The following is a 9,563-nucleotide window of genomic DNA, read 5'->3' as shown; positions in this document are numbered from 1 at the left end:
GTGGGATGAGGCCCGGGGTGCAGCCCTCTGCACGCCCCAATCCCCGCGCTGAGATCAGGCCTGGCTGCAGGGCGCTGGCTAAACAACAGCCACCTTTATTCACAGACACACAGGTCACTGCTAAAGTCCTGTCAGCTGGTGATCCTGGCTTCACTGGGAACGTGGCCTGCGTCCTGTGCTGGACACCCCAGGGCTCGCACAGGAGGAGTTGATGGGATGACACCTCCCTGGCCCCCCCTTTGCTGTGGGAGGGGCTGTAAACCCCCTGCATCCCTCGTGTCCTTGGCTAGTCTCAGCTCCGTGTTGTCAGGAAGATGGAGGTCACCGTGCTGCCCAGAGCCACGGCCACAGCACCAAAAAGCAGCTTCCAGGGGGTAACCTGGAAAAAACAGGAGGCAACTCAGCTAGTGTCCTTAAATGGCTGTGGGCCATTGGGGTCCATCTGCAAGAGGAGAGAGAGAGATGGAGAGAATGAGCTTCACAACAGCCCCCTGCACGGCAAGAACCCCACAAGGCAGCCTGGGGCCATGCCCTGTGCAGGCTGGCCATGGGCAGGGCTCCCCAAGCCTGTTGTCTTCGGAGGAGAGCGCAGCCCCTGTACCTAGGAGATGGAGGTTCTCTTTCCATTTCTGACTCCACAGGTCATCTGAGTGGGCTGTGGTCTCGCTACCTGTGATTCAGGGACAGTGATGCTGACCTGCCTCGTAGGGAGAGGGTGTGTGGCAAGAGCTTTGAGATGATAGGGGCGGGCCAAGGAAGGCTCTGATTCATCTCCCTCCCCACAACCCGACTGCCAGCCAGGCTGCTTGTTCCTGTCTTAGTTTCTGGGTTTCACTGCTGGGTTAAAACAAGGAGGAGTCCTTGTGGCACCTTAGAGACTAACATTTATTTGGGCATAAGCTTTCGTGGGCTAGAGCCCACTTCATCAGATGCACGGAGTGAAAAATACAGGCGCAGGTATAAATACATGAAAGGATGGGGGTTGCTTTACCAAGTGTGAGGTCAGTCTAGTGAGATAAATCAATGAACAGCAGGATACCAAGGGAGGAAAAATAACCTCTGAAGTGGTAAGAGAGTGGCCCATCACAGGCAGTTGACAAGAAGGTGTGAGTCTCTGCAGCCTTCCAGCCCATCCCTGCACAATGCCAGATGGGGCTGGGAGTGTCTGCATGGGCCCTAGCTAGGCAGGGACCTTGCGAATGGGTGCGATGGGGTGTGCAAGCCCCACACTGATAAGGGCTAAGGACCAGCCCTGGGCCCAGACAGTTCTGCCCAGCTGCCCCTGCCGGACATGCTCTCGGTGGAGGCTGAGCTCAAAGGGGGCAGCTCAGCTCAGTCTGGGGGGGCAGTTGTGTGTTGCAGGCTCCTGCCGAGAAGCTGCTGGGCCCCGGGTGGTTTGGCCCAGGCCCTGCTGCCAAGCCACCGCAGAGGATGGATGGCATCGATGAGCCATGATGGAGAGAGGAACACCCTCCGGAGGGGACCTGAGAGGACTCCAGGGAGAACGTAAGAGGGCACCAGCAGAGGAAGCCAGGATAGGAAGTGGCCCAGGGAGCAGGTGTATGCCGCACATTTTTTAACTACCATTTGATGGGCCCTGGGCTGGAACCTGGTGGAGCAGCGAGGTCCTGGGTTCCTCTACCCAGGCCCTGGCCTCTTGCCGCTGGATCAGACACCACCTCCCTCCCAGTCCCCCAACAATGAAGACCTGGGTTCTGCACCATCAGCGTCTGCCCTAGGGAGAGCATAGGGAATTATAAGAGGCCCCACGGCTCCTTTCCGCAGTGCTAGCATCCACCCGCCAGCTTTCTGCTCACATACACAAACCAGCAGGCGCCCCCGTGTGTAGACCATGCTCTCCTGTTCATGGGCAACAGGGGAAGTGTCTCCACCCAAGAAGAGGTGACATAGCCTCTACCTGAGCCTTCCAGCTGGGAATGAATCACTCTGGTAAAACTCAGGGCCTTGGGCCAGGATGACAGGCGTCACAGCTAGGCAGGCAGGTTGGGCAAGGCAGGGCCCGAGGGGATCAGGCTTTGGCTGCAGACACAGGCGTCACTGCGACCAGGGGCAGTAATGGGGAGGCAGAGTTCTTGTGCCGGAGCAGGAGCAGCACCAGCACCCTGGTTGGGCCAAGCCTACATACCCATGCGCTCTGGCGTGCTGCTGGCTGCACCAGGCCGTCCACACCTGTGGGGGCAGGGCGTTCCGGCTGCCCTTTCTGACGCTTCGCTAGCTTTGAGAGCTCAGCGTGGATTGCCTGGAAGAGACCAAGAGAGGACAGCAGGTCGTTAACCCTGGAGGGCTCCACCTGCTTCCTTCTGGAGCACGGGGAGGGGGCTTTTTGTCCTGCAACTGTCATTCCTCCTGCCTCTCAACCCTTTTATATGGCAGCAGCTTTAGTGGGAATCTGGTTGAGTTCACTCCTGGTTAGTCAGGGCTCCTGGCCTCTCTTTCCTGTTCTGCCACTGACCTGTATGACCTTGGGTAGGTCACTGCCCCCTGGGCCCGTAACACCTGGCTAAAGCACTTTGGGATCCCTGCGTGAAATAAGCAGGATACTGGCTACCCCTGTAAATGTGCTGCTTGCCGGCAGTGCACGGTGAGCTCTCCCCTTGGAGCCAGGAGGGGGGGTCCTTGCTGCCCATCCGCTCCAGGGAGAGTGGATAATTCAGGAATTAGCCCCTGGAGGGGGGCCGTTGCTCTGCTCTTTACCTTTGTGGTGGGCTCTAGCTGGAGGGCTCTCTTTAGGATATTCATGGCTTCCTGGTCCTCTCCTCGTTCTGACAGCAGCTGTGAGACGGTAAAGAAAAGAAGGGAAACCGATCAGGAGGCATAGACTATGGGGGATGGGACGCAGTGATAAGGGGGAAGGGCTCACATGGAGAGAGCCTCAGATACACCCAGAGGAAGAGCCATTTGGTTACTAACTCCCAGTACTTTCCTCTTGGCCCCTCTTCCTTCTCTCCTGCTGCCCATTCTCCCCCTGCCCCCTTCTCTCTAGCTCTGACTTTGCTTTCTCATACAGTCCCTTTGGGGTAAGGCAGGGGTGCTCAAACTGGGGTTTGTGACCCCTCCGGCGGCCGTGCGCTGTCAGCCTCCACCGCCAAGGCCCGCTTCGCCGCCTGCATTTATAACAGTGTTAAATATGAAGAAGTGTTTTTAACGCACAAGGTGGGTTGCATTCAGAGGCTTGCTTGGTGAAAGGGGTCACCAATACAAAGGTGTGAGAACCGCTGGTGTAACGGTCTCCAACCCAGACTCAGAGCAGTTGGAGAAAGAGGGCCTGACCGGTGAGATCTCATCCTGGAACCTGCAGATCCAATGCTTCTAGTCTCCCTCCCCTCCGTCTCCTACCAGCCTTTTCCCTCCTCTCCGGGTCTGTGCCCAGTCTGCTGGGTTCCCTTGAGGTGGGTGCTGGGCTGTACCTTGCCTTTCCTGTAGAGAGCCTTCACGTTGTCGGGGTCGATGTGCAGCACTGCATTGCATGATGCCAACACCTCCTCAAACAGCTGCAGCCTCAGCTGGGCAGCCGCACAGTTATTAAGACATTTCACTTGATGCTCTTGCAGCTCCTCTTCCTCCTCGGGGCTTGGAGGGACTGGGAATGAGCCCAACAACAAGGCGGTCAAAGCCAGCTGGGACAAGTGTGTTCTGCAGCTCACTCAGGAGAACGTGCAACCCCAGTCCTGTGCCTGCCTCTTATCTCGGACTCTCTCCCTGCTAATCCCAGACCCTCTTAGGGTGAAGCCCCCAGTTTCCCCTCCACTCAACTCATGTGCCCCGAGCCCAGGTGGCCTCTTATTTTACCTGCACCAGGTGAGTCCAGGATGCCCAGGGCCAGCTGGTAGGATCGCATGGCCCGCTGGTACTCCTCCCGCTCAAAGTGGAAGTTCCCTCGCTCCCTCTTCTGCTTGCTGAGGCCGATTCGCGCAGAGGGTGGCAGGAGCCCCAGATCGGGGCTGTCCCGGATCTGCAGCAGGGTCACCTCATACAGTAATGAGGCATCCGATGGGATATCAGGGTCCCTGGAGGGAGGAAGTGAGATTTTTGCCTTTCCCCAGTACTCCCTTCCCTGGGCTCCTGCCTTCTGGGAGTCAGGGTGCAGAGCCCCTTGGCTTCTGGAACCCCGGAATCACAAACAGTGCGGATAGCTGTGATTTTACTAGGGACAGCTAGGCCAGGACGACAAGACCCCTCCAGGCAACCAGCGCCTGGATTACTCTTCGTTCCTTTTGCCAAAGGAACAGTGAGGGGTGGGCAGCACCTTGCAGCTCTAAGCCCAGAGCAGGGAGAGGATCAACCACAGCCTACCTGCCCAGGTGACCGTAAGCATACAGGAAGCTGGTGAGCAGGAAGGACACCTCTCCTAGCTGCATGGACTGGACACCGAGCTCCAGAGCCTGTAGAGAGGGGGACAGAGTAGAGTGGTTTATTCCTGCCCCAAGACATGCACCCATTGCACTGCATGGAGACTCCCCTTGGCCCAGCGTGTTTGACATGGCATGCTGCAGAGAAGTTAGAGCTCAGCAGTGCCTATGCTGAGTTCCACCATCTGCCTCCTGGCATTGGAGGGAGGTGGCTGGCTCCTGGTGCTGGGCGTTCTAGGGTCTCTACTCCTCTCCATTGCTGTTGCATGCCAGAGTCAGGGGAGGAATCTGCCCCACAGGGCCCCATTCTTGTGGCATCTGTTCCCTTCCTGCTGCGGATACGTGGGTGGAACAGCGAGGGGGTGTGGTAGAGAAGGGTGGAAGGGTCAGATCAGGTTCTGAATTGCAGCTGAGCTGCTGGGCCCTGCACCAATAGCAGGGCTTGGGATGGATGTGGGGTTCTCTTCCCCGTGACTGGGGACTCGCCTCTGGGCAGAGATGTGAAACTGGGAGTCTCTCTCCTCTGAGGAACCCTGGGGTCAGGATGGGATGGGAAGTCTCATCTACTTCCCCTGCCCCCACCTTGCCCCAAGGGATGTAGATTCTAGCCGGACCCAGAGGGGCTTCTTGGCAAGAATCATTTTCTGTAGCTGTCCTCACAGGCTTCGAGGTGTTGGCTGAGCCACAAGCAGCGTGGGGGGTGGGAGCAGCAGTGCCGCAGAATAGGTGTGCAAGCAGGGTGTAAGCCAGAGGCCCCTGGGGGGTCTGGCAGCAACACTTGTCACTACACCTCACTTGCTTGTCATGTATATCCCCAAAGGTGGCATGTGAGCTATCACTGGGAAATGAATAGCTCATTAATATTCTTGTGTGATGTCTGTCTTGGGGGTGTACGAACAGTTACGTATGTGCTAGATGTGTGTTCTCAGCCATGCACAGGCCCAGTCTGCCCTAGACACTGCAGTGTATTTGCTTGGCTGACCAGCCTTGGCGTCAGGCAGTGAGAATGAAGGTGCATTTATGATCGAAGGTCAATAGAGCCATCTGGCTACCCAGGGGAGGAGGTAAGAAGGCAACTATCACCAGCGGGCAGGGAAGGAACCAGCATGACCTCGGATCTGAGAATGCGTCAGTGGTTTACGGGACTCTACAGCCAGGGTGTAAGGAGTTGAATCAGTGGATTGTGTACAATATTACGGTGTTATACATGTGTATCGAGTATGAAAGCTGATGACACACTGGTGATTACCATCTTTGTAAGGTCTCTCTATTAACACTGTATGAGGAACTGTGGATGCTCACAGATATTCTGCTTTCTAGTCTGTGACCAAACAAAGGGAAAACAGGCTGTCTCCCAATGACGTCAAACAAGGTGTGACCAAAAACAATGGAAGCCCCAGTTATATACGGCTCAATGGGATGGGAAGTACACGGCAGGGAAGACCAGCCTGGGGTCATCTGAGTCTGGGGACAAAACAGTGAGTTTGGGGAGAGAAAAGAAGCCATCTTGGCATCCATCACTGGCCAGACACAAGGGGCTAGCACTCTGCAAGCTGAGAAAGACGGGTCCTTCAGCCAAGGGGGTTGGAGTCTCTAGGAACTGAATATAGGTGAAAAAGCTGCCTAGGCAAGGGTCTTTCACCTAGGAAGCCAAGGGAAACCAGCCCCTTGTACTTCTGTGGAAGGTAACTGAGGGACAGTTGGCCATGGCTGGAAAGAAAAAGATTAGTAAGAAATCTACCTTGACCCAAGGCTGTAGCTGGTTGAGTTAAGTCTAGGCCACCAGAAAATGTATTTTACTTGAATCTGCTTGTAATCACTTTGGCTTTATCCCTTGTACTTGAACTCACATAAAACCTCTCTCTTTTGTTGATAAACGTACTTTACTTTTAATCTAAACCAGCCCTGTGCTGGGTTTGAAGTGAAGTAATCGTTAGCAGCTTGTTGCCTTAACTGGAGTTGTGTTTTTGTCTCTTTAAAGGAGCAATGGAGCTCACTACTCCTCTGAACGTTCCAGGAGAGGGCTGGACGCTTCAGGGCAGACGGTTTTGGGGAAATTCGGGACTGGGGTGTGGTGGGGTCACTTGGTGAACAGTCACCAAGGCTGGTGGAGACCTGAGTGTGGCTGGGATGTAACAAACCAGCTGCTGGAGTCAGAGTTGCTGAGCCAGGGCTGCTCAAGGCACAGACACCCGGTGCGGGCTTGTCTGCTGGCTGGGAGAGTCCAGACAGGCAGCTACAGCAGCAGAGTGTTTTAAGGCCCTCAGGGTTACAGGACAAGTGAGGAGAGAACCTCGGACTAGTCTGAATTGCACCCCAAACTGTGACCAGGGACCCATGGCATTAACCCGGCCTGGGGGGCAGATGAGTCAGCCCTCCCATTGTTATGGCATGTGTAATACACCAGTAACGTGCTTGGCTCTGCAGCAAACCCCAAAAGGCAGTCAGTCCCTGTGCCTGAGGGGGACTCCCAATCCGGGGAGCCCACAGGGCAGGGGCACCCCGAGGAGCAGCTGTTGGGCTTTTGTCTGTCTCCTCCTCAGCTCTGACTTTGCCTTGTGGCTCTCTCGCATTTACCATGGGGCTGCTGGTAGGAAGCAAGAGCCACCCCAAAGTGCGCATCCCCTCTGGGCATCCCAGTACATCTTGCATCTAGGCCTGCAAGCCACTGTGTGAGGCTGGATCCTGTGCAACCCCACAGCCCTCTCGCTCCCTCCTTCCCAGGTTCAGTTACTACCATCGCAGACATGTGTGCGTTTTAATAGGATTCTAGAGCCTGCAGTTGGCTGCTACTTCAGTTGACACTTAGGCATGCACCATAAATGCCTGGGTTACACGCCTGTGGGCGCGCTGAGCTCAGGGACTGGAAGGGCCCAGGAAGGATTTTTAGACAACAAATCCTGCACTTGGCAGGGGATTAGACTGGATGACTCTTGCAGATGGTCCCTTGGTACCCTGTGGATCTGTGATGCTCATTGGCTGGACTGGCCCCCTGGGCAGCTTTCCAGCCAGTCAGCCCTTCCCATGGGCTGAACCCAGGAGCTGGGAATTACCACCAGGAGTTTATTTGCCTCCCTGTTTATGCCCCAGCTCTGTAAGGGGCCAGCACAGCCAGGAAGGGGTTTTGTTACTGCCTTGCACAGCTGGCAGGGGCAGCACAAGTGTGTTGTGTAGGTTTTACACAGTCTATTTCTTTGCAACAGCAAGATGGGATCAGAAGAACATGGCCACTGATGCCTATGGCTGGAGTCGGGCATTTAAAAACTGGCAAATGCCATCCTCCAGGGGCATCAAACCATCCAGCCTCGATGGTGACTCTGTCCTTAGGGTGCAGGAGGAGACCAGACCTGTATGACGTCCCCCTGCTCCAGGATGAAAGTCAGCTTCGGGTCCTTCTCCACCAGGCTTCCATCCTCCAGGACTCCCAGCAGCTTCACAGTCACCTCCTGGCCTGGCTGGGGTCTGCTGGGCTCTCCTTGGCCTTCTCTCACCAACAACTTCCTCAGGAATCTGTCCTCTTGGGGAAGCAAACAGGGAGAGGGGAATCAGTCCAGGGGAGCAGGAGCCCCTGCCACAGGACCTGTGGGACTCCCCTGGGCAGAGAGGGACCCGTTCTTCCCTCTCCAGCCGGGGCACTCCTCGCTCTCATTCCCCCTCCCCTCAGGGGGCTCCTTGAATATGAGGAGATATACCTATCTCATGGAGCTGGAAGGGACCCTGAAAGGTCATCAGATCCAGCCTCCTGCCTTCACTAGCAGGACCAAGTACTGATTTTGCCCCAGATCCTTAAGTGGTCCCCTCAAGGATTGAGCTCACAACCCTGGGTTTAGCAGGCCAATGCTCAAACCACTGAGCTATCCCTCCTTCATATTAGACCCCTTGTTTTAGTGCTTCCGCTCTTGTCTCTGCAGCAGTGGTCAGCGAGGGGGAACCTCAAGGAGGTGACTGCACTTCCCTAAGGGCAGCTATGCTTTATTAGGTGTATTACGGTAGCATCAAGATCGGTGCCCCGCAGGGCCGGGCGCTGCCCAGGCACAGGAGCGATGGGCCCTGCCCCAGAGTCCACAGTCTGTTTACACCAGGCAGAGCCAGGCTGTGAGGAAGCAACTTGCCCAAGGTCACCCAGCGGCTCAGCCAGGCCTAGAACCCAGTTCTCCTGAGTCCCAGCCCCTTGCCCTGCCCACCAGCCTGCACTGTTTTACATGCACGTTTCTCTTGGCAGCAATTCTGTGGCCTAGAAACCGGCCAGTACCAGTGAAGCTCAGCTGCTGGAGTTCAGGGCCACACCCCCTCTGCTCAGCGTGCCACTCAGCAGCTCTGAAGGGGCCAGAAATGCCCCATGCTCAACACTTGGGGTCTGTGCACCCAGCAGAAGGCTCATCCATGCCATGCTGCCCCAGGCTGGCTAGCCACATGGCACTGTGCCAGGCACAGCTGGCCAGCCAGAGACCCACCATCCAGCAGGGCCGTGCCCCCATGCTGCACTGCAATCCAGTGCCAGCCGGGGGGCAGCCAAGCAAAATGTGGTAGTGACAATGCCAGTGTGGGTGCTCCGGGAGCCCGTCAGCTCTCGGCCTTGCTCTCAAGAGTAACTCAGGGGTTATGCAGCAGAGAGGATGGGGGGCAGATGGGAGCTTCCGCAAAAGTGGCTCTGGGGTCTTGTTTTCCAGTCACCCCTCCCTACCTTCCCGCCCCCAGTCCTGCTGACTCACCTGTGACATCTGCCCAGCCAGCGGCAGCGAACAGCTCCCCGAAGCGGCCTTGCTTTGGCCCCAGCAGGCGCTCCAGCCCCTGGTAGAATTGTTGCTCCTCCTCCTGGGGCAGGGGGGCCTCCACTGTAGTATGGGGCAGGAGGAACTTGACCACCCTCCCCAGACAAGGGCTCCCCTCCAGCTCCTGGGCTGCGTGGCTCGCTGCTGGCTCAGCGGATGCTGGCTGGTTGGCACGCTGGCTCTCCTCTGCTTCCTCCTTCCCCACCTGCGACATCTCCAGAGGCTCCTGGGCTCTGGCCCTGGGAGAGGGGTGGTCTCCCACAGGCCAGCCCCGGCAGACTCACAGCCCAGCTCTCACAGGGGCTCTTCCCAGCCAGCGACCAGGCGAGGCTGCAGCTGGGGTGTCTGGGCAGCGACTGCCCTGCCCCGGCTCTAAAGCCATCACCGCCTTTGCCAGGCTGATTAGCATAAGCCCCCCGCA

At 56.9% G+C, this 9,563-nt stretch overlaps 1 protein-coding gene across 4 annotated transcripts; it reads right to left on the bottom strand.

Moving 5' to 3' along the window:
* Positions 1-86: 86 nt before the first annotated feature.
* LOC112118137 (peptidyl-prolyl cis-trans isomerase FKBP8-like) lies at positions 87-9,399 on the bottom strand. 4 transcript variants are annotated; one of them, XM_026661826.2, is made up of 8 exons: positions 9,083-9,399; positions 7,718-7,887; positions 4,315-4,403; positions 3,811-4,028; positions 3,429-3,601; positions 2,716-2,793; positions 2,147-2,260; positions 87-379 (listed from the first exon to the last, which is right to left on the bottom strand). In XM_026661826.2, exons 1-8 carry the CDS (start codon positions 9,354-9,356, stop codon positions 293-295), a joined length of 1,203 nt encoding a protein of 400 aa, XP_026517611.1. In that variant the 5' UTR covers positions 9,357-9,399; the 3' UTR covers positions 87-292. The 4 variants fall into 4 exon arrangements, with proteins under 4 accessions (XP_026517611.1, XP_026517612.1, XP_026517610.1 ...); XM_026661827.2 differs by having other exon boundaries at positions 288-442; XM_026661825.2 differs by lacking the exon at positions 87-379 and adding an exon at positions 563-697.
* Positions 9,400-9,563: the final 164 nt, after the last annotated feature.

The sequence above is a fragment of the Terrapene carolina genome, unplaced genomic scaffold (genome assembly GCF_002925995.2).
Source record: "Terrapene carolina triunguis isolate 2854851 unplaced genomic scaffold, T_m_triunguis-2.0 Scaffold17815, whole genome shotgun sequence".
Classification (NCBI taxonomy): domain Eukaryota; kingdom Metazoa; phylum Chordata; order Testudines; family Emydidae; genus Terrapene; species Terrapene triunguis.
This window is presented reverse-complemented; position numbering and strand designations above follow the sequence as displayed.

What these genes read in the sequence shown, in the direction of transcription:
- LOC112118137 (XM_026661825.2), bottom strand. Translation starts at nt 9,356, where the DNA reads ATGTCGCAGGTGGGGAAGGAGGAAGCAGAGGAGAGCCAGCGTGCCAAC. An exon ending in CCTGGACTCACCTGGTGCAG is followed by an intron (nt 3,602 to 3,810) that starts GTAAAATAAGAG and finishes GCTCATTCCCAG; the next exon opens with TCCCTCCAAGCCCCGAGGAG. An exon ending in CAGCACGCCAGAGCGCATGG is followed by an intron (nt 698 to 2,146) that starts GTATGTAGGCTT and finishes CCTACGAGGCAG; the next exon opens with GTCAGCATCACTGTCCCTGA.